General features: G+C 39.4%; 1 protein-coding gene across 12 annotated transcripts in view; it reads left to right on the forward strand.

Moving 5' to 3' along the window:
• The window catches only part of cdk11b (cyclin dependent kinase 11B), a 43865-nt gene that overhangs the window by 14321 nt on the left and 4691 nt on the right, over nucleotides 1–24853 (forward strand). For 9 of the 12 annotated variants that reach the window (XM_059655547.1, XM_059655551.1, XM_059655546.1 and 6 more), the window contains 14 exons: nucleotides 986–1110; nucleotides 2295–2420; nucleotides 7064–7214; nucleotides 11777–11907; nucleotides 14027–14149; nucleotides 14759–14854; nucleotides 16534–16626; nucleotides 16942–17007; nucleotides 17104–17285; nucleotides 17942–18032; nucleotides 19275–19396; nucleotides 19994–20099; nucleotides 23511–23632; nucleotides 24481–24588. In XM_059655547.1, the coding sequence (XP_059511530.1) occupies nucleotides 986–1110; nucleotides 2295–2420; nucleotides 7064–7214; nucleotides 11777–11907; nucleotides 14027–14149; nucleotides 14759–14854; nucleotides 16534–16626; nucleotides 16942–17007; nucleotides 17104–17285; nucleotides 17942–18032; nucleotides 19275–19396; nucleotides 19994–20099; nucleotides 23511–23632; nucleotides 24481–24588 (1642 nt within the window). The remainder of the gene's footprint in view (nucleotides 1–985; nucleotides 1111–2294; nucleotides 2421–7063; nucleotides 7215–11776; nucleotides 11908–14026; nucleotides 14150–14758; nucleotides 14855–16533; nucleotides 16627–16941; nucleotides 17008–17103; nucleotides 17286–17941; nucleotides 18033–19274; nucleotides 19397–19993; nucleotides 20100–23510; nucleotides 23633–24480; nucleotides 24589–24853) is intronic. The other 3 variants (XM_059655549.1, XM_059655552.1, XM_059655554.1) reach the window with 3 other exon arrangements.

Here is a 24853-nt window from a genome sequence, read left to right on the forward strand (position 1 = left end):
TTAAGCCCTAAATTTCTAATCCTATCCATAGAAAAACAATCAAATGTTTATCCTCTCTTCAGGGTAACACTGGGAAACTTAATTTGAAGTAAACCATTTGTCTTGGCTAGGTAACTTTCCTATCTTTAGCATTACTATAAAATCAAATCACATTGTCATATCTTTGAGTTCATCAGAAATCTTGCAAGAATGCCAGTGTAAAAGGGAACAACATTTTTATATGGTATGAGAAGAGAGTACTGATTTGTTGGTACATGTACTCCGGTAGAGGTGTTGCTATGTACCAGTTAGTTGATCACTGAGCGTCAACTGTAAAGCTTTGCTAAAAAGTTAAATTAAGCAAATAGACTCTGATTGGCCAAAGCTTTCCTCAAATAATGAACTAGACAATGGCTCCCAATTATTGGGTTAAGTTGAAATTAACACTATATATATATATATATGTGTGTGTGTTCTTTCCTCTCAACAATAAACAGGGTTTAATGTATCCATACATATTCCTTCCAATATGCGCAAGCATGGCTGCATTATAGGCCCAACTAATAATCCTATGGTTATCAATGTAATTTTTAGTACACTTCAGACTTTCAGCAAATGTTATCCAATGTGGAATCACATCTCATGTTGGATACTATTGAATTTTGCCATGATGGGTTGTTTGGGTAAGGTCAGTGAGTTGCACATGTCTCATACAGTATAAAATTGTTCCTTCCCTTTCCATTGGTATTCTAGCGAATTTCCAGATGAGTACAAGACTAAAAGCTTCGACAGATTGTCTTTTCTCAGCAGCATTCAAGTTCACTACTGCAAAACAACCTGTTTATTTGTGGCTGTTTTAGTCGTCTTGAGCCATGTAATTCCCAGCTTCATTTTGCAACAATTCTGTAGAAATGTAATGCAGCAGTTTCACAGACCAAGGGTGAGCGTTGTATTTGCTGATCAATTCCATTAATTTTAATAATAGTTTCTTTTTAAAATCGCACAGAGGTGAGGAGGATGATTCTTTGGCAATAAAGCCTCCTCAACAAACCTCTAAAAAAGAAAAATCACATCACAGAAAAGAGGAACGGAGAAAGGAAAAGAGAAGACATCGAAGCAGATCAGCTGAAGGTGAGAGATGGTTGTTTTATTTTACACAACTTTACACAATGTGAAACTTATTTCTGTATTTGTATACGTAGTGTCAGGTGTTCTGTGAATTTTTAGATTTGTTTGATTTTGAAAACTATTGTAAAGTGAATTTTTGGTATTTTTGCTTAATACATAGTCTTTGAATTTCATTAAGCATGTAGAATGCACTTCCGTTCAGTAATTTTAAGATCGAGCAGGGAAATAATTAATTTGTTAAATATTTTGGTAAATAAATACTTGGGTTGCATGAGTGATCGGACAATGGGATGTCCAGAGTAAAGAGGAACAATTTTAAGATATTTAGATTATGTAAATGTTGGTTTTGGTAATAAGATGAAGAAAAATAAACAGGCCATCTCAAAAAAATGATTTCAATCATAAAGGACAAGTATGCCTGGCGCGTGAGGTGAAAGATTACAACATTAGCAGCAACCGTAAAGAAGGCAACAGAAGTAGTGAGGGTGGAAATCGCTCATATGTTACTGTTGGGAGGCATAGAGGCAGACAGTGAGCTGTTTAAGACATACAGACATGCCATAGGAAAATCAGTGGAATGAGCCTCAAACCAGAGGACAGAAAACGGTCATGGAAAGAGAGAGTGAAAATACTAAATTTTATAGACTTAACTAGCCTCAGTATAATTGAAATTTAGATATTAGTTATGCAGGTTGTGTTAAATGTAATATTTTGTGGGTGACTAAAACAAATTTAACTAGTCAGTCGACAGCATTGCGCTTAATTTTAATATTCCATTTTAGAATCAGACCAAGAAATCAGGTAAGATTTTAGGGAGGTAAGCATACCAGACGAATGCTAGACAATAGAACAACAAATAAATGGTTTGTTTGATAACCAGAATTTTCCGTGAAATGGGAATACAGTCGTGTGAAGGATATAAAAATCGTAAAGTCAAGACTGTAGTGACTGAAACAAGAATCCGTAGACGGTATAACTTTGGTGAGGAGTCAGGTCATTTGAGAATGATTTAGTGACTGTGAGGATAATAGAACAAAAGACAGATGAGAGCGATCCTCAAAATTTTTTTATTCTTGTTTTTGAAGTGGGAAAGGGTTAAAGACTAGGAAGAGCGTTTGAGGGATATTTGGATAGAAATGTTGAGGGATTACTAAATGGCAGAGTGTTAAATGAATTCTTTACAACAGTCTTCAGAACTGAATCATGGGAAACGAAGACTGTTACGAAGAAACTCAAAGAATTTAATGTCTACAGGGCACTTAAGGCAGATGAGATGAACTTTAAAATCTTCAAGGAAATGAGCCAAGAAATGGGTAAGGCTCTCATTGATATATTTAGGAGGTCTGTAAATACAGAAGATGTACTTGAGGATTGTGAATGTTATCCCAATGTATGTATTTTTAAGGAATGAGCCAGTGAAACTTGCAATTGGCCTACCGACTCTCCTGAAAAAAGGCTTCAGCATTGTGCAGGATGTTGAAGCAGTAATAAGGAATGATCAGCATGGCTTTATATTTTATACCTCATGCTCACTACTGGAATTTCATACTGGAATGGAGGTGATTAAATTATTGCACAAGGACGATGAGGTACAATTTACTTCCCAAGTCGTGTCACCATGCTATATTTTAACAACAGTCGAGCAGTCTGTTGCATAGGTTTAGCATGAGTCCTTCACTTCTGTATTCTTTGCCCCTATTTCTACTGGTAAAGATTTATGTATCTGAAACCCCACATGTTCTAAAGTTTTGCTTTTTATATGTATGTGTATATTTATAAGTGCATTTAGACACATATATATAATGCATGCCTCATTCCTCATCACTATGCTAAGTCCCCATTATCTGTATTAAATTTTATCCAACACCTGTTGCCCAGCCTTTTAAACCATCTAACTTCCTGAAGTTGCTCTGCTTCTTGTCATTAACAACAGTCCCTGTATTTGTATCGTTTGCAAAATTTTGTTTTGAAAAAATTATTTTTGTTGAGGGTAACACAGATTATGCTAGCCTCTATTGCCCATTCCTAAATGCTCTGAAGTAGGTGGTGGTGAGCTGCCTTCTTAAACTGCTGCAATTCCTTGGGGGTGTAGGTCCATGCCTAATGGTGTTACGATGGGAATTCAGGAGTTTGTCAGCAAAGGAACGATATTATATTTCCAAATCAGAATGGTGAGTAACTTGGAAGGGAAATTGCAGCTGATAGTGTGTCCATGCATCATGTGTTGCTGTCTTTCTGAGAGATGAAGTTGTGGGTTTGGAACGTGTAGTATAAGAAGAGTTGTATCTGATAAATGATACAAAGTGCTGTCACAGTGTTTCTGTGGTGCAGGGAGTGAATGTGGATGTGGTGCTTCTCCCACAGGATGTTTTGTTCCGGATGGTGTCAAACTTCTTGAATGTTTTGATGATGCAGTCATCCAGGCAAGTATAGCGTAGTTCATTACACTTGTGACATGTGCCTTGTAGATGGTGACAGGCACCGGGGGACAAGAGATGAGTTACTCGCCACAATGCTTAATCTTTAACCTGTTCTTGTAGCCATAGAATTTATCTCACCAGCCCAGTTCAGTTTCTGGTTAATTGCAAGCCGCAGGATGTTTATAGGGGAGAATTCAGTGATAGTGATGCTTTTGAATGTTGAAAGTCATAACTAGATTCTCTCTTGTTGGAGATGGTTATTGCCTGGCACTTGCATGGTGCAAATGTCAGCGCAAGCCTGGATGTTGTCCAGCTCTTGCAGCACATGGACATTGTATTTTTCTGGACCTCAGGTGCCATGAATAGTGCTGAACATTGTGCAACCTTCAGTGAATGTTCCCATTTCTGCCCTTTTATGGAAGGAGCAAGAAATAGCTTAAGGAGACCACCCTGAAGAATTCCTTCACTGACATCTTGGGACTGAGATAACTGACCTCGACAATCATGACCATCTTCTTTTTAATATTACGTCTGATTCTTTGCCCCCTGAATCCCATTGGCTCCAGTTTTGGTAAGGCTCTTTATTTCTGTATTCTGCCAAATGCTGCCTTGATGTCAAACGTGGTCATTCCCACCTCGTGTACCACTTATAGAGTCATAGAGAGTACAGCATGGAGACAGACCTTTCGGTCCACACAGTCCATACCAGTTGTAATCCCAAAGTAAAATAATCGTTCTGCTTGCACTTGGCTGCAAACGTTTCCGGTTCATGAACTTCTTCAAATGTCTTTTAAACTTTGTGACTGTACCCACATTCACCACTTCCTTTGGAAACTCATTTCACTCAAAAGTTTTGATCTTCTCCTTAAAAATTTGCCCTTTAGACTTGAAATCTCCCATCCTGGAGAAGGGACACCTACCATTCACCGTATCTGTACCTGTCAAGATTTTGTAAACCTCTATTGAGGACACCCCTCACTCCAGTGAAAAATGTCCCACCTGTCCAGCCTCTCCTTATAACTGAAGCCATCCTGGTAAATCTTCTCTGAACCCTCTCTAGCTTAATGGACCCGATTCTTGTTGCTACCGATTATCTATGACTCGGTAAGGAGCAGCATGTTTGTGTTCCTCCCTTAGTAAAAGCATTGACTGATACCTTCCAATTCATATTACCATGCTCCTATAAATGCCATTTTACCATAATTTTTTAATGCACGCAATTCTCCTGTTCCAAAAAAAACTGTCAAAATTTGTCAACAATGATGGGCCATTAGACACCAGCCCTAACCATCCTCAGTTAATCGACGTATTTCTAACTGGGTGTTCATTTTATCCTCACCTCTGGAATCTGCAATCTAATTCCAAGGGACACTTTGTCTCTTCCAGAAAATGATGGATTTGAGAATGTCAGTGTTGGGAGCTTGCCAGTTTTCAGAAAAATGTGTTATTCAAATTAGAACATCCTAATCCAGTGACAAATGAATGCAATAAGACCAACTAAACTGATTTCCATGTACTTTAGGTTAATGCCACGTCAAAACTGATATTAACTTGTCTCACATTAGATGTAATGATTGGGCTGTTGTGATACAGTTGTAATGTCACTGCCTCTGAACCAGGAGGTCTGGTTCCATTCCTACCCGTCCCATATGTGTGAAGGTTGGTTTATTCCCCACATCCATACAGTCTGAGAAATCAAACTGAGAAAAATCATTCCAATAAACAGCCTGGTTTTTGAGCAATGCCAGTTTTTGGGTAGCCAGGTTAGAGAATTTACCTGACCTGATTCTGGATTAGCTGGTTTAAAGTTATCAGATTTATTCTGTTTAAACAGTAGAATAGCAATGCTGTCCCTTGTTGCTTCTTTACTTTATCTATATCTTCTTTATCCTATCTCATTGTTGCACCCCACTTTTCCATTTCCAATTGTCACTCTGAAAAACTCATTTCATATTTTTCCAAAGGATTTCCTGCCCCATCTCTAATTAGTGTCTTCCTTTCTGCAGAAAATCCTCAGTAAAAGAGTAAATGATCATTCATCAAACCTTTTAAGAAATGATCTGGATAAGTATCTTTATTGAAAGGATAAACGTGAACTCAATCAAATTTTATAAGGAACAGTTGCTGATGCATGGAAATCTAACCAGGCTAGGTTGTGCAATGATACTGCTCAATGCATGGGGGGGTAACATGCTTGGTAATGCAACTATTTTTCATTTCTTGCTTATTTCTTCTGGTGTTGCTCAAATGGCTGCAATGTTTAGCTGCTGTTCTGGCCTGGGCCATTAATAATCAATCCATAAGGAGTGGGAACTGGAGTAACTTTACTGTAATCAAAAGGTTTGAAATATGACACTGGTTTGCGTAACTTATGCTTGTTCTTGAAGGTTAAGGTAGGATCTAATTAAAGTCATTGAGTTGAGGCTTTTCTGGAGAGAGGCTGAGTGTCAGGAAGTAGATTGATAAAATGGTGGCCTACCACATTGAGGGGGAAGTCCAACAAAATATATTGCCCTTAGCAGGGACTAGTCCATCCTGTAAGAATTATGGCACAGAAGGAGGCTGTTTGATCCATCATATCCAGCCAATTGATTCCCCTAGTCTATCTTTGTAGCCCTGGAAATTGATGTCCTTCAAGAGCCCTTCTTGATTCCTTTTGAACTCCGTAATCATCTGCGCCTCCTCCACCCTCCATGCCATTCACACTTGCTGTGATTTCGACAGAAAATCTCCCATTCTCTTAAGCTTGTGTCTTCTAGTTATTGTACCATCAACTAAAGGGACCATTGTTTCTTTATGACAATTTGCACAGGGTAGATAATCATGTGCACCTTTATACTGTCTCCCCCATTCACTTTGCCCCAAGGAGAACTGCCCCAGCTTCTTCAAATTAACCTTGTAGCTAAAATTCCTCATTCCTGAAATTATGCTGCACCCTTTCAGGGATCCTGCAATCCTATCTAAAACGTGGTTGCCAGAACTGAATGCAATATTTTAGTTGTATCCTAATTAGAACTTTATAAAGGTTCAGTAGAAATTTTCTGCTTTCATGCTCAATTTCTGAAGCACACAATCCTATATGTTTTATTGCCTACACTATTAACTTGTCCTGCCACCTTCATGGGTCTGTGTACATGAATCGTAAGGTCCCTAGCTAGCTGAATGTCAGAACAGGTTGAAGACCTCTCCTGTTTTTGTACAAAGATGAGGTGAACCAGAAAACATTAGGTCTGATTAGCTTTCAGTTTTCAAAGCTTGTTTTGCATCTGTCACAAGGTTACTAGATGGAGTGTCGTTTTGCATGAAGCACTGTGGGTGAGTCTGACAGTGTAAAAAAAGCAATTAAAACTCCTGAGAATTGTGGTGAGTACTACTGTCCTACAAGTCCATGATATTACTATGCAACATATTTTCTGATACAGAAAATTGAGAAACTCTCTGATTCCATTTTGATGACTCTTAATTTACAGTTGATAAATAGTATTAGGTTTAATTAAAGTACAAGAGCGGTATAACATGCAAATGTTTGTAAACAGGAAAACACATCAGAGGGAAGGAGAAAGATAAGGAAAAGGAGAGGGAGCATGAGCGAAGGAAACGACAGCGAGAAGAGCAAGATAAGGCGCGTAGAGAACGGGAAAGGCAGAAACGGAGAGAACTTGCCAGAGAACATTCCAGAAGAGAAAGGTGAAAGAACAGAATTTTCCTTTGGGTTAGCAGGCTGTGAAGCAGCTGTTAAGAATATCTAATGGTTTAAAGAAAAGTTCTAAGGACCATATACACAAAATATACCTCCATAAAGTGGTAGTACAGAAGTGAAGAGTTTACTCTGTTTTCCATCTTTCTGTTAAGTGTTTGGGATCGCTGTAGTTTTCTCTCTTTAATGCTAAAGACTCCCTAATGTGAACCTTTGCGTCCTGTGGAATTGACAGTTTAAGCCCACTGTGTTAGCTAATGTAACATCACTAACATTTCAGACGACCCATTGCTGCCACATGATCACTAAAATGTAGAATGCAGGTGCAGCAAGTGATTAGGAAGGCAAATGCTATAATTGCGTTTATTGCAGAGAATCGAATATGGAAGTGTTGCTATTAGCTGTATGGGGCTTTGAGTGAGACTGCATCTGGAGTAATGGAATTTTTCAGTTCTGTGCTTAAGAAAGCACATTGCATCAGAAGCAGTTCAGAAAAGTTTCATTCATTCATATCATTCCTGGGGTGAAGGCCTATTTTATGAGGAATGATTAGATAGATTGAGTCTGTAGACACTGGAGTTTAAAAGACTGAGAATTAATTTTGTGGAAACATATAAGACTCGGGATGGATGCTGAAAGGAAGTTTCCACATGTTGGAGAGCTTGGAACTAGAGAATGCAGTTTGAAGATCGCATTCTCCATTTAGTATGGAGGTATTTTTCTTTGTTAGCCTTCAGACTGTGATATTCCCTTTACCTAGAGAGCAGTGGACACTGGGTCCTCGAATATAATTGAGGATGAGTCAGACAGATATTTGTTTGGCGAGCGAATTGAGGATTATTGGAGAGGGCGTGTTTGTGGAGTTGAGGCCACAATCAAATCAACCATGATCTTATTGACTAGTGAGGCAGGCTTAAGGAAACAGATTTCCAACTCCTGAATCTAGTTCTTGTGTGTTTTTATTTGGGCAAGCTAATATTGCACCTTTTATAAGAGTTCTCCTGTGAGAAATGTTAGGTTTAGTTGTATAGTCAGAACGGTGGTGTTTAATCAAGTTAAAAGTTGTAATGTTAGCAGTTAGTATGTGCTTGTATCTCAGAAGAGAATGAGACTTTTTTTGTTAATTTTAAAATATAGGATATCATTAGTTTCTTGATGAACATACCTTGTATCAAATGTTACTGCAATAGAATCCAGCTATTTCATTGTTCTCAGTTCTGTCAGCACCTTCTCATCAATTTTGATTTATAAATCCAATTTACAAGAAAATATTGGTGTAGTTTCCCTTGCCAAAAAATGGCTGATATCTTTTTATTTGTAAAATGGTATGGCAGTACCCTTGTTTACATATATTAAGAGGACTTACTGAAGTTTTGAAGATGTTCTGATCTTTAAATGGTTCAACAACAAATAGATGTTGGTGTATTGATATTGAAGTTTTTAATTGCCAAATATGTATATTTACCAAGTTAATGTAGTAAACAAATAGTTTTACTACTCTACTCTGATGTAGGTGAATAGACAGAGTTAATAGTTATCTTTTTCCCTAGGATGGGGGATTTCAAGAACTGGGTTGCACGTTTTTAAGCCGAGGGGAGAAAGATTTTATAAAGGACATTGGGGGCAATTTTTTTTTTACGCAGAAGGTAGTTTGTGTGTGAAATGAACTTCCCGAGGAAGTGGTGGATGTGGGTATAATCACAACGTTTTAAAGACCTTTGGAAAAGAACATGAGGAAAGGTTTGGAGGGGTGTGGGCCAGGAGCCCGCAGTTGGGACAAGTTAGTTTGGGTTTATGTTTGAAATAGACTGGTTGGACCAAAGGGTTTGTTTCTAAGCTGTATGACTCTGTGTGGGCATTGCTGGCTGCACTAGCATTTATTATCCACCCCTCGTTGCCCTTGAGAAGGTGATGGTCAACTACTGCAGTCTACCTGCTCTAGGTTGTTCCATCATGTCATTAGGGAGGGAATTCCAGGATTTTGACCCAGTGACAGTGAGTGGCTTGGAGGGGGACTTTCAGGTGGTGGTGTTCTCATGTATCTGCTGCTCTTGGCCCTGTGGATGGAAGTGCTCGTGGAGTTGGAACTTACTATCTAAGGATCTTTGAATTTCTGCAGTGCTTCTTGGGATAGTTGCAGCAGTGTGTACTGAGCATCGGTGGTGGTGGGAGTGGATGCTAGTGAACGTGGTGCCGAGCAAACAGGCTGCTGCTTTGTCCCACTGGGTGTCAAGCATCTTGAATTTTGTTGGAGTTACGTCAATCCAGGCAAGTGGGTTGTATTACCTTGCACTCCTGACATGTGCCTTGTAGATGGTGGGCAGGCTTTGGGTGGTTTAGGAGGTGTGCTACTCACTGCAGTATTCCTAGCCTCTGATCTGTTCTCGTAGTCAGTGTTTATATGGCAAGTCCAGTTGAATTTCTAGGTAATGATAACCCTGAGGATGTTGACAGTGAGGGATTCAGTGATGGTAACACCATCGAATATCAAGGGGCAGTGGTTAGATTGTGTCTCATTGGTGATGCTCAGTACCTGTAATTTGTGTGTTGAGAATGTTACCTGCCACTTGTCAGCCCAAGCCTGCATGTTGTCTGGAACTTGTTGCATTTGAGCACAGACTGCTTCAGTATCTGAGGACTCATGGGTGGGGCTGAAAATTATGCAACCATCGGTGAACATGCCCAGTTCTGACCTTTATGGAGGGAAGGTCATTGATGAAGCTATGAAGATGATTGCGCCTAGGACAGTACCCAGAGGAAACCCTGCAGAGATGCCCTTGAGCTGAGATGACTGACCTCCAACAACCACAACCATCTTCCTAGGTACCTAGTGTGACTCCAACCAGCAGAGACTTTGCTCCCTATTCACATTGATTTCAGTTTTGCTAGGGCTGTAACGAGGTCAGGAGCTGTGCGGCCCTGATGGAATCCAAACTGGTATCGCTGAACCTGCATTGCTTTGGACAGTGGGAGGAGACTGGAGCACCTAGAGGAAACCTATGCAGACACTGGATGCAAACTATGCAAACTCTACACATACAGTCACCCAAGGTTAGAATCTAACTGTGGTCCCAGGTGATGTGAGCTGCAGTGCTAATCACTGCCTTACTGTACTTCCCATCACTGCACACCCAGAATATGTTTGCACTCTTCCCACCCCCTGTACTTCCTCCAATTGTTGTTCAGCATAAGGAGTACTGATTCATAAGCCAAAGGAAGACAGTACATGATAATCAGCAAGAGGTTTCCTTGCCCACGTTTAATCTGAAGCCATGAGACTTCCTGGGGCCAGAGTCAATGTTGAGGACTTGAAGAGCAGCTCCCTCCCTACTGTATACTACTGTGCTGCTGGTGGGACAGGGCATAACCAGGGATGGTGGTGGTGATGGTGTCTGGGACATTGTCTGTAAGGTATGATTCTGCGAGGACGGATGTAACAGGCTATTGCTAGACAAATCTGAGAGATGGCTCTCCCAATTTTGGCAGTAGCCCCATATATTAGGAAGGAGGACTCTGCAGGATCAACAGGGCTGGTTCTGCATTGTCTTTTCGGATACCTTGGTCAATGCCAGGTGGTCTGTCTGGTTTCGTTTCTTTGTTGGGACTTCTTAGTGATTGGTACAACTTGAGTGGCTCAGCCGTTGCAGACGGCAGTTGAAAGCCAACCATATTGCTGTGGGTCTGGAGTTACCAGTAGGCCAGACCAGGTAATTATGGCAGATTTCCTTCTCTGAAGGACATTAGTGAACCAGATGGGTTTTGATTTTGGACAATCCAGCAATAGATTTCAGGGCCATCAATAGATTCTTAATTCCATACTTTTAGTTGAATTTAAGTTCCACCATCTGCTGTGGCAGGATCAAACTTGGGTCCTCAGAACATTAGTGACTTCATGGATTAAAATTCTAGCAATATTACAACTACACCGTCTCTCTTGATAAGAGACTAAGTAAATTGGACACATTTTCTGCAGTTTAGAAGAAAGTGAGGTGATCTCACTGAGACAGATAGGATTTGCAGAGGTTTGAAGCAGGGTATATGTTGAGAGATTATCTGTGCTTGTTGTGGAATCTAAATCACAGGGGCATCTTCTCAGGGTAAGGGATTTTCATTTAAAACTGGGAAAGAGGAGAAATTGTCTCACTCAGAAGGTAACGAAACTTTAGCATCTATAATCCCAGAGGTAGTAGATGCTTCTTTGTTGAGTACATTTATGGGCCGCAATAGCCTGAGCTCTCTTGTCCTGGAGTGAAGCTTTTTACACCATAAAAGGTTTGTAAACTTGAGTTTCTAGAACATAGCTTTGATTTTCAAAACTGATGTGTATGGATCCGTACATTGAAATAAAATTATCTGGATTCTGTGGTGGTGTTATTTAAGTGGGTTTTGTTTTTGTTTTGATAGACACATGAAACCTTTTATAGAAACATGTGGAGCAGGGCAGTCCTTTGTGACTGATGTGAGCTGTTGTGTGTGATGTGTGAAAACACCACTTGATGTTTTCTATTTGAATACTTTTTGTAAACTTACTACCTCGTGGTGAATCTTCCAGGGACCGTCTTGAGCAACTTGAGCGTCAGAGGGAACGGGAGAGGAGAATGAGGGAGAGAGAGCAACTACAGAAAGAACAGTGGGAACAGAAAGAACGAGAAAGGCACAAGGGACGAGATATCAGGAGAGAAGGTATTTATTCTATTTAAACCTAGGACTGATAATCTGTCAGTTCTCATTATCTGACATACAATTTATTCCATAAGCTTTTCAAAACAGTTTTTATTAAATGTATATCTGTCTATGTATAACTGCCCAAACTATGCATATGATATTGATTATAAAATGACAGGAAGAATTATGCTGCATGCTGTTCAGTATATTAACCTCCATATTCCACTCCATCACAAAGACACTGCTTGCAACTCCAAAACATCACCTGCTCCAATCCCAGACCATTGCCACAGAAATCCTCATACCTCATGCTGACCCCTCCCATTATGACCTTTATCTTTGCAATATGGCACTGGAAGAAAATGTTTGAATTAGATTGAGTATATGTTTCCCAAGACAGATTATTTTGTTTTTTCACTGAATGTGGCAAGACAGCATTTGTGACTTGTTCCTAATTCCCTTGAATGTGCTAAACCAATTCAAAGAACTGTTAAAAGTCAGCCTCTTTGCTGTAGATGTGCAGTTATGTGCAAGAGAGAGCATTTCCTTCCCTACAGGACATCAGTAAACTAGGTGGATTTTCACAAGAATTCATGATATTTGTCAAAAATTCTCTGTTGTCGTTACAGAGATCAGATTGATGATCCATATTCCACCAGTGTTTGTGTATTAGTGAGGAATTATTGTATTTTGTGGAAAATTGACTTGGCAACTCCCTAATATTGAGGAGACTTCATATCAGTCATTATGCAGTATTATCATTATTTCTGTGAGGATAGATTGTAAATGAATTGCCCTGTATATTCCTGGCAGCTTCTACAAAATATAATTAAAAGAACATACTATTGTTATTTTATAACTAAAGTCTTGAAGATGTGATCTTTAACTAGTCTGGTCAGACATAAAAAATGTCATATGAATTTGAGAACTCTGGTTATGTAGTCATTTCAGTTTAGGAACATGAGGGGACAGAGGTGTAATGTCGTTGGAACTTACAGAATACTGAGAGCCCTGAAGGGAGTGGACTTGAAGATGATGTTTCCATTAGGAGAGACTAGGACCTAAGGGACAGCCTCAAAATGAAGAGACAACCCTTTAGGACTGAGATAGAACGTAGAACATAGAACAGTACAGCACAGAACAGGCCCTTCAGCCCACGATGTTGTGCCGACCATTGATCCTCATGTATGCACCGTCAAATTTCTGTGACCATATGCATGTCCAGCAGTCTCTTAAATGACCCCAATGACCTTGCTTCCACAACTGCTGCTGGCAACGCATTCCATGCTCTCTCAACTCTCTGTGTAAAGAGCCCGCCTCTGACATCCCCTCTATACTTTCCTCCAACCAGCTTAAAATGATGAGGAGGAATTTCTTCAACTAGAGCGTGGTTATTATGTGGAACTCATTGCTGCAGAGGGCTATGGAGGCCAAGTTGCTGAGTGTTTTTAAGACAGGGATAGGCTCTTAACTGGTAAGGAGATCAAGAGTTATGGGAGATGAGGTGAGAAACACATCAGCCATGATCGAATGGCGGAGCAGACTCAATGGTCCAAGTAGCCTAATTCTGCTCTTGTATCTTATGGGCTGATGGTAATATTAGATTTCAGCCTGGCCAGGGCTTGTGCAGTCCAGGACAAATAATGCATTTAAACATTTTCCTAGAAAGGGTTTAATGGCTAGTTAGGCCTAAACCTCTGTACTGTTGCAGCATGTGTGTGCTGTAGGCTAGGTGATCATGGGACTTTTGTGGTTGAAATGCATTAAGGGATGCAAAATGCAGGCAGAACTGAAAAGTGTTGTATTTCAGAGTAAGACTGTCTTGATAATTTAATAAAGATTAATGCATTGTTCAGAGAGCAGTTTTAAAAGTTAGAATGTGATAAGTTTGATCTGATTTTGCTTTCTATTTTAGCTATTCCAGTTATGTTTTTACAAAGAAAATAGAACTGCTAATCGATTTTCCAGATGGAACTGCCCTGAAATAAGGGACTGAGTGCAGCCCATTTGAGATGATTTTTCTGGAACATGTATAATATTTAAAGCTGATCTTTTAATGACTGTAGCCTTCTATATGTTTTAATTCTTGTCCATTTAATTTGATTTGATTTGACTCAATTTTCCTGTTCTCTTTCAGTAATGATACAGCAGAGAATAGCAATTAATGACTATCATGAAAAAATAAAGTCTCATCATAGGAGTCATAGCCCAATGTGGCGTCACACAGAGAGGATTGAACTTGGAGGTGGAAGAAAAATTGGTAAACAAGTATAATTGTAACATAGAATGCATTTTAACTATTGTACATTTTACAGTTAATTTCACATAAGTTATGTCTGGCTTCATGCTAGCTGCACTTAAATTTGAATTAGCTAAGTACAGGTAGCACTGCACGAGTGCTCCATCATCATAAAGAAATGTAATAACCCAGCATTGAGCCATAAAGTGAAAAGGATGGAAAAGTTTGAACTTAAGTCTGTTCTGTCCAATCAATTATACAACATATTTTACTCATTCAGTGATAACAACACACAGTCTGAGAAGTGATAAAAGAAACCATCAGGAAAATTAGGAAAATTCATTTCTGATCCCTTAATTCATGCCTGTGACTCATCCCAAGTCTTGTACAACTGAAGTGCAAACTTGGCTCAAGATGTAGAAAATGACTCCAAAGGTGTATTGGTGAGCTGATTAGCAATTAACAATAATCAGAAGAGTATGAAAATTGAAGAGGTAAAGGGGTTATTAAATTAATGTGAGGTGAATAATAGTGTGAAATGTTTAAGGAAGAACTTCCCAAAGGAGAGCTAATGATTGGCATGTCTAACATTTCAGTCTGTAAATCTTCATTCTTTTTGTTTGTGTGCAGTAAAGGAAGAGAGGCATGAAGAAAAAGATCTACTGTCTGATTTACAGGACATAAGTGACAGTGAAAGAAAGACAACATCTGGTGAATCTTCCTCAGGTATTGGAGATATCCTGGCCCCTCAAAAGCTAGGGTATAAGTGCTTGGCTGTGAAGACATCAATAAATGGGTTCTACCAGGAGCACTTGGCTGCAGGCCTCATTACAGCCTTAGTCTGAACTTGGACAGAAAGCTGATTGCTAGACATCAGGCAAGAGTGACTACCTTTGACATCAAAGCCCCATCTGCTTGAGTGCCATCAAGGAGACCTAACAAAACCGAAGCAACTGGGAATCAGTGGGATAACTTTTCTGCTGGCATAAAATTAGATGGTTGCAATTGTCACAGGCCAATTACTTAAGCCACAGGGACATTGTTGCAAGCATTTCTTTTGGTGATGTCCTAGTCCTGGCCATTTTCACCTACTCCATCTATGACCTTCCCTCCTTCATAAGGTTAGAAATTGAACTGTTCTCTAATAGCACAATGTTCAGTTCACAGCTCAATAGATAATGAAACTGTTTGTAGCTACTTTCAGAAAGACCTGGGTAACTTTCAAGTTTGGGCTGATTTGGTGGCAGGTAATATTTGTTGCGTAGTTTCCAAGGAATGATCATCCCTAACAATAGAGTCTCTAAACGCTTTCCCTGAACATTCATTGGTTAAATTTGTCACTGAATCCCTTCAACCGAACATTCTCTGGGTCATGATAGACCCAAAACTGAACTGGACTGTTATAAAAACACCTCGCCACAAGTGTAAGTCAGAGAATGGGAATTCTGTGATGAGTAACTCGCCTCCTTGCTCTCTGAAGCCTGTCTACCATCTACAAGGCACATGAGGAGAATGTGACGGAGTACTCTTCTGTGTATGAGTGACTGCAGTTCCATCAACACGCAGAAGCTCTGCACATTTCCAGGACCAAGCAGGTGTCTGACTGGCACTTTACTCACAACCTTCAGCATTTACTGCTGCTACAGTGATGGAGAGAATGCGTACTGCCTAGAAGGGGCACTTTAACTTGCCAGGGCTTCTTTGACAGCGTCATCCAAATCAACAATCTCTTCTGACTGGAAGAGAAAGGGCACAGGTTGAATGGTGGATTTCTACCCCCGGCAGTTTCCATCACACCATCCAGACTTGGGAAATGATTGTAGTTTCTTCGTGTTGGTGGATTCTGAAACCCTCAACTTAACAGCAGTGAACTATACACGTGCAGTGTAAAATTTCATAAAACGATTCTCCAACGTTATGGGAACAATTTAAGAAATAAATGCTGGCAGTACCTCGCTCTCTCTCCCCTACTCACGCCCCTCCACTCAACCCCCTTAAAGCTTTTCACCTTGTACAGTTAGACCAGCACAATGTGAATCCATGGATAAATGTTCCCAGTGTGTTCTTATATCATGATTTTTTTGAGTTATGGGGCTTTTCAGCCAAGTGGTAGTGCAGGATGTGATTAATCTAATAGGAGGTGCAAAAATAAATTTGAACATTAACAGGAACGACTTTATCAAAGCGAGTTGCTGCATTTAAATTTATTTAATGTTATTCTACTTTAGTGGCCTTAATTCTTTAATATCATCTTTCTATTAGCATGTTTAAACAAAATATTTTGTAACTTTACAAATATTTGTAAGGGGGGGTTCCTTTTAAAAGGGGGTTCTTCATTGTGAACACCACCTTCAACACTTCTTTTAATCTACTATTCTACTTTTGTTCTTGAATATCTTTAATAGGGTCTGCAACTGCCTCCGAGGAAGAAGAGAGCAGCAGCGAGGGATCTGAAGAGTCACCTAGTCTGTCTGAGGTTGAATCTGAACAGTCTCCTGGTGAGGACTAAATTTTCACAAATCTCCATGCATAAGCTTAGGATCTGTAAACTAGCAATTTCTTGCTAATGAGTAATCTGCGTGTTTGGTGCTATGGCTTCTTAAAGGTGTTTTTGCTAATAAAGGAATTGTAACTGGATACACTAATCCTGTACCACTCTCCCAGCGTTGATGTGTATCTAATTCAGCTAATTTAGAACCACTGATTTCTCCTTGCCTTATCTGATCCTAATTAGGTTCTCAATAAACATGCTAGAATCTTAGCTGCAGTTGAGCACCTTTCCATTTTTAAGGGTTTGACTTTGTTTGCATTAGGAGAAATTAGTGAAGAGGAGGAGCCCAGTGATGAAGAAAGGCAGAATGGAAATCACATTCAAATTGGTAAATGTTGTTACTGTGTGTTTTCACTTTCTCAATTCCAGTGTGTAAGTTATGTTTTTGTGTGTTATTTGTACATCCTGATACTGAAATTTTTAGTTACAGAATCAAAATTTGATCATGATTCAGAAGAGAGTGTGGAGGAAGAAGAGGAGGAGATGGAAGAGGAGGAGAGCCCAGTCTCAAATACTCCCACCGAAGGGGAATATGTTCCTGATTCTCCGCCTGTTTCACCAGTTGAACTGAAGAAAGAATTGCCACGGTACTTGCCTGCTCTTCAGGTATTTAAACAGGATCTTACAACTTAGAATCTTAAACTTTGCACAAACCATTTAAAATTATTTATACACTTGCATATCACAGTTAAACTGCAGTTTCTTGTAATGTAAATGATAAAAACTGAGGCACACAGCAACGTTAATCCAAAAATAGTTTTAGTACAGTAGTCTGGGTAATATAGAGTCACAAGTCTCACACCGTAGTGTCTTGTAGATTCACTGGAACAAGGGTAATTTAATCCAATAAAAGGAGCGTCACTCAGCAGATAGCAGTGGAGAAAGGTCGAGTGAGGCACAGAAATGGATTGACACCAAGTGTAAATAATTTTAGTCATATGTCAACACAGATAATGATGCATGTTTCCATTATTTATTGTGCACAGGTGTGCAGGAGAACTTGAAGAACCTGAGATACCAGTAATATTTTTAATTCCATCGCTAATGCTAATGTTACTCTCCTACCCCACCTCAGGATTCTCTACATTCCTCCAAATACTGTTGTCCTTGTTGTTTTGGCACTTCTCAATGATGGCATCCCTTTTATTGGTAAAAGAAAAGTTTGTGTTTTGTACAGCACTTGTCATGTCTCTGAAATGTGCTAAAACTGCACCCACAATTACGACTGCAAATTATAGTTTCTCCTTACTGTTTGTTTCAAGGGTTGCCGCAGTGTGGAAGAATTTCAGTGTCTTAATAGAATCGAAGAAGGAACTTACGGTGTAGTTTATAGAGCTAAAGATAAAAAGACGGGTGAGTGGTGGTTTTCAACACTAGATAATTAGCTACTTGCAAGGAGATACCATGTTCAATTTGTAATTCAGGCAATTCAATTTTTATCAGAGATAATGGGAACTGCAGATGCTGGAGAATCCAAGATAACAGTGTGAGGCTGGATGAACACAGCAGGCCAAGCAGCATCTCAGGAGCACAAAAGCTGACGTTTCGGGTCTAGACCCTTCTTCAGGAAAAAAAAATTCAATTTTTAGTTCAGTTTGAGCCTTGCACAACTTAAAAAGTGAAGAAGTCGGTAGTGGTGGATCAGAGTACTGGATTCCTTGAAAGATAGTTTCGTCAAGTTAATGTAAAGGCCAAATGAAGTGCTCAGATCAGAAGTGGTAACATGATGAAATCTTATTAAGTTTATAATTGGGGTGTGAACATATTTATTTCATATACCTAAAGTTATCCTGGGATTGTGGATGTTCTTGTTCTTTGTAGCAGTTTGATGTTTCATCATCTCAGAAGACAGTTAAGATTGAAACACATTGGCCCAAGACTAAAGGAAACAAATCAAGTGTTAGTGGGGCCATTTGGGAGATGTAATTGATGCTTCTGATCACTGGGTACCATTGCAGCAATTGATGGATAATGACTGCCACCAATGTTTGGATTATCCCACTCATTGGGTCAGCCTGCAGACAGGCCGAATTCTGAGCCAGCATTAAATATTCACTTGTGCAGAGAAACATCATCTACTTTTGAGTCTCGTCATTAGTGTGCTTTTGTAACTACACACATTTCCTTTCCTGAGGTTACAGTATGTTTTAATGTAAATTAGACTTTGTGGGCCTTGATCTTTTAACGATATGGATTCTGGGAACTCCTCCCTTTTCCAAAAAGTTAAGAATATCAAATTTTCGCTTCTCTGTAAAGGAGAAATTCAAGCATTCACGTAGCTAACCACCTGTTGCACTGAATGATTTGCGAAATAAATATTGTTGCAATACCAATTTGATCCACTTGATTATCACTTCCAAAGGAGACCACACAGTTCAAAAAATGTATTTTTTTAATGTTAGGGATATAAGAATTCAGTCAGTTCCCAGCCTCTACCTGATCCAAATACTTAATCCTTCTGTGGCTGCTTATAGAATTGTAACTAGTTTTTGACTTTTATTAAGATTTGTAAATGTAATAAATATACAAATAACAACTTTGAATCAGGAATTCTGAAAATGTCACTGGTGATATGTTGGTGTTGATTTGTTTCAGATGAGATTGTGGCTTTGAAACGATTGAAAATGGAAAAGGAGAAGGAAGGATTTCCAATTACATCTCTTCGGGAAATCAACACAATTTTGAAAGCACAGCACCCGAACATTGTGACTGTTCGAGTAAGTAAACAACAGTTATTTTTGTATGGGGCGGAGACATACTGAGACCTGAAGTTGCCCTGGTATTTAGCTTTAGTAGATTAGATCCAGTTTCAACTGGAATATTAAGCAAAGTTTGCAGAAAATTTTCCTGTTACACTGATTATTTTAGAGTGTGAAATGTTCTATTTGGTACTCTGATAGGGTTTGTGCCGCCTACTGGAATTCACTTGTGGGAGAGAGAACAGCTGAAGGGAGATTACATTTGAACTTCCTAAGCTTTGCAACTACAGTGAAAGCTTGTAATAACCTGGTTCAATATTCACTTATAACATTTGGGGTGCAGGAGTTCTTGTCACTCACGTAGAAGTGAATTTCATTCTACTGGTTTAACGAAAAATAGGTTTTCTTCTTAATGCAGTCCAGCGAGTAAATAATTTCACTTTTGGCCCCATCATCTGTATTGATTATATTTCCAGCTCTCACTTGATAGGATTATAGAGTCAAATGATATTTTGTGCAAACCAGATACTAACATTACAGAAAGAAGTGTGTGCTGCCTCAGTGAGAGGTAATAGTAAAAATCAATATTTATTGAATCTCCTGTTATTTCTTCAGGAAATTGTAGTGGGAAGCAACATGGATAAGATATACATTGTTATGAATTATGTTGAACATGACCTCAAGAGCTTAATGGAAACCATGAAGCAACCATTCTTACCAGGTACAGTCTTTGTGTTGCACATGGCTGACTTTGCAGTCAGTGTTCACAATCTAAAATACTTAATGTACAAATGATGGTACATTTGAGAACAATGCAAAAGTTTTGCTTACAGCTTCTGCAGTGCAGCCTAGCATTCTGTTGTGTGGATTTGGAAATTGTCTTTTGTAGATTACGTATGTTTGAAATCACTTCAGTCTTAAATTCTAACTGCAAACACATTTCTTGGCTTTGTTAAAAGCTTTTGATATCTGGGTTAACATTCTCACATCTAGTAAGTTCTCAGTTTCTCTAACATAGAATATTACAGCACAGTGCAGGCCCTTCATCCCTCGATGTTGTGCCGACCTGTCATACCAACCTGAAGCCCAAACCTTCTGTTTGGTTTTTGCGGCTTAAGGTTATGACTTATGATATCCTAGATTCTGTGTACCACATATACCTCTGTATAAGGTTGAAAATCTTTGCTTCTATTTGGCTTCCAGATTGGGAATGGCAGTAAAGATTGATTTATGGCTGGGAGTTATTCTTTGTTTAGCTCCATGTCAAGTAGAGTACGATATTTATTAGCTTATTTAAAACATTGTCACCAAGAGATGAGGACTGTAGCTGCGTCGAGAGACAGTCAGGGTTTCTCCTAAGTTTCAACATTGCAAGTAACAATACATAACTTACACTTTCTACTTTCCTCTTCTCTCTAGATAAACCTCTTGACAGGATATCACCCGTTACCAAAGACAGTAGTGTTCTCAAAAATCTTTGATTATTGGGAATGCAGTCACTATTGTGGAGTCAGAATTAAATTGTTCTAAATTTTTAGGTTCCTTTGGTACAGTCGCTTCATACTGAAAATATCAGAATTTCATAACATCTCAAAAATGCCTGTACTTTTGATAGAAGAGGGCGTATAATATGACCAATTTACATCAGATTGTTTTCCTTTATTGCCTGGTATCTGTCCTTTACATGAGTTGCTTCATTAGTAAGTATATGAGATGATCATTCTTCTAAGGAACTGGTTTTTGAATGGCTTAATTGTTCATAGAATTATGGGATAGGGGCCAAGCTGCCAATGGCTTGGCGTCTCGAAGCACAGCAAGAACCTATCTTCATTTTATGTTGTAAATTGAGAATTAGTTACTGAGTCTGTGTAGTTGAATGCATTTTTTTTAGAATGTGGGCTTTTATTAACCATTTTTCTTGTTGGCTTTAAATATTCCATCTGCAAATGTTCTTTTAAAACTTGCATGCCGCACGCAACATGACCACTGTGTGGAGCCAGGGTTCCAGATTTTTCTACCAAAAATATAATTAGCTCACTAGATTGTTTTGTTGAATAAATAATTCTTCGGATGGGGGTAATATTGGCAGCATTCCCCATTTCTGTTGCTTTGAGGACACTGAACCAATCCTGAAATAGTTTAAGGTCGTAGACCAGTCAGCCTGGTCGCACGTTCCCATCCCTGCGATGTAGTGAGCTTTTATTGCAGGCAGTGGCTTCACTGCCACTTTTCATGTTAGCCTATAAGTGACCAGATTTAACTTTCTAGCCCACTATCTGAACCTCAGAAATTGTTCTCAGGGTTATTCTTTTGACATTTCTTGGTCCAATTTCATAAAGCAGTGGGTCCATTACAGATCAGGATTGAGTAACTGGTTGGGGAATGGTTGACAGAATTTTGCTAGAAGATAATATGAAAGGATTCGGAACCCAGACACATGAATGGAATTATGGCCACAATCTCACTAAATGCTGGAATAGGCTCAATAGACTGAATAACTATCTCCTATAGAGATTGGAAGGCTGACAGGGAGAGTTTTGGAACAGTTGAGGCTAGAGGTGATGACAACATTAGGGATTTAGTGAGTGCAATGTAGATACAAGGAGGAGCAATCATTTTGGTGTTTGAAGTGAATAGCCTTAAAAGACCAGAGGTGTAGAGTTGTATCTGTGTCTTTTGGTTGTGTAGGTTGCTAAGATTGTGAACTGTTGAATGCAATCCGAGAGAGTTGCCACATAGCAGGAGTTGAAATCAGGCCAATAATGTAGTAATTAGCGAGTTTTGAGAAGATTTGTAGCTCAGGTTGAGATTCTGGATGTGAGTTTGCTCGCTGAGCTGGAAGGTTAGTTTTCAGACGTTTCGTCACCATTCTAGGTAACATCATCAGTGAGCCTCCGACGAAGCACTGGTGTTATGTCCCGCTTTCTATTTATCTGGTTAGGTTTCCTTGGGTTGGTGATGCCATTTCCTGTGTTGGTGATGCCATTTCCTGTGTTGGTGATGCCATTTCCTGCGTTGATGTCATTTCCTGCGTTGGTGATGTCATTTCCTGTTCTTTTTCTCAGGGGATGGTAGATTGGCTCCAAATCAACGCGTTTGTTGATGGAATTCCGGTTGGAATGCCATGCTTCTAGGAATTCTCGTGCGTGTCTCTGTTTGGCTTGTCCTAGGATGGATGTGTTGTCCCAATCAAAGTGGTGTCCTTCCTCATTTGTATGTAAGGATACTAGTGATAGTGGGTCACGTCGTTTTGTAGCTAGTTGATGTTCATGTATCCTGGTGGCTAGCTTTCTGCCAGATCCATCCATCCTAGGACAAGCCAAACAGAGACATGCACGAGAATTCCTAGAAGCATGGCATTCCAACCGGAACTCCATCAACAAACGCATTGATTTGGAGCCGATCTACCATCTCCTGAGAAAAAGAACAGGAAATGACATCACCAACGCAGGAAATGACATCACCAACCCAAGGAAACCTAACCAGATAAATAGAAAGCGGGACATAACACCAGTGCTTCGTCGGAGGCTCACTGATGATGTTACCTAGAATGGTGACGAAACGTCTGAAAACGAACCTTCCAATCAGCGAGCAAACCCGCATCCGGAATGTATAATTCTAATGAGTGCACAGCAGGGGATCTTCAGCCTTGCTGATGTTTTAAGAAAATTCTGGCTCATTGTTGTCAGAACAAACTATACAGGATTAAATGTCAAGAGGTTATAGAACAGTAAAGCTGAGTGCTGATGTTATACAGAAACTGATGTAATGTGTGGATAATGTTGTCGAAGATAATGGGAACTGGATGGGAAAAGATGCTGGAGAATCCGAGATAACAAAGTGTGGAGTTGGATGAACACAGCAGGCCAAGCAGCTGGAGCCACATTTTTAGCAAGAAATACAAACAATTGGAGTTTCGAACACAACCAGTGTGATCGCAGTTGTGAAAGAAAAAATAGGAATTGGACAGTAATAACGCATTCACAAAAAGGGCAAGAGGTTTGCGTTTAGCCTCTCCAATTACAGGAAGGTTGAGGGCAAGCACACTGTAGTGGCAGTCACACTATTGCTGATGTGGACTAGGGAATCACCTACATGTGAAAACTCATCAATCTTTAAAATCTTCTTCCAGGTGAAGTTAAAACACTGATGATACAACTTCTAAAAGGTGTTCGACATCTTCATGATAACTGGATCTTACATCGAGACTTAAAGACATCTAATCTATTACTGAGTCATTCAGGAATCCTCAAGGTCAGTGCTACTGCATTGAGACAGTGTATCTAATGGCACATTTTCACTTTAATAGAATCATCTTCTTGTCCCGCTTTCTTTGAAACCCTAAGGGTTTGTGATTGCAATGTTCAAAGTGTAGATGTTAGAGATACACACATTCCTAGCTTTGTAATTTCTTTTTGGTGTCCTATCTGTGGTGATGTCTCCTATTCCTATTATTGTTATATCTCTTATTTAACGAGTGAGATGTTCTTTTCCTATTCCTTGTGCACAGATCTCTCTACCATTGCCTACTTTAGACCAAACAATCTGCTGTCAGCCATGTTCCCAGGATAGTTTTAACCTTTTTTGGAGTGTAGGTGAGCAAATGGCTAAGAATAGCTGTGAAGGAAATAGGGTTAATCTCTTTACTTGCCATTTTGTTGTTTTCAAGCTACTCTTTTGCTGCTTGTCGCCTGTACACCATTATGCCAAGAACAGGATCTGATGCTAAGATTCTCTGAATGCTCTTTGACAGAGCTTTAAGACCTTACCTGGCTGCGTTATTTTGTAATCACACCAATAACTGACTGCTCATTCTAGGCTGGGGCAAATTGTATATCTAATGCACATCTGCAGTTTACCATTTTAGATTGCATCATCAGTAAATTCTGTTTAAAGCAAGCAGTGACTTTTGTCCATTTCTTTTGAAGATCAGTACATTCAGCGTTGGTTCTTCTGCAACAAGTAAAACTTGTTGATTCATTGACCCATTTAAAGTGGTTAATATTTGTAGAAAATGGGAGGAGGTCGCTGAATTGTCTTGGTGATGGATGTTACCTTGCCCATGGAATAATTTAAAACATGTCTTACTGAACATTCTGTAGATTGGTGACTTTGGACTTGCTCGAGAATATGGCTCCCCATTGAAACCTTACACGCCAGTAGTAGTAACTCTCTGGTATCGAACCCCTGAGCTGCTACTTGGAGCAAAGGTTAGTGATCTAAGGCTGGGAATGGAGTGGGTAATTATTTCACAAACAGAAGAACTCTTTCCAATACTATCTGTGCATTGAATTCTTTCTACTGATCACCATAGAAGTTATTAGTTATTTTTATGCAATCCATCTGCTTCTGTGCTATACTTTTGCAGCATTCTTGTGCTTTTATCAGTCAATTAATTAAGTACTAGTTTGTTAAAATGTTCCACATGCCACCCTTGTATACACTTGCCTGGTTGAACTGAACCCTGGAATATAC

Source organism: Stegostoma tigrinum, chromosome 28 (genome assembly GCF_030684315.1).
Source record: "Stegostoma tigrinum isolate sSteTig4 chromosome 28, sSteTig4.hap1, whole genome shotgun sequence".
NCBI classification, from domain to species: Eukaryota; Metazoa; Chordata; class Chondrichthyes; order Orectolobiformes; family Stegostomatidae; genus Stegostoma; species Stegostoma tigrinum.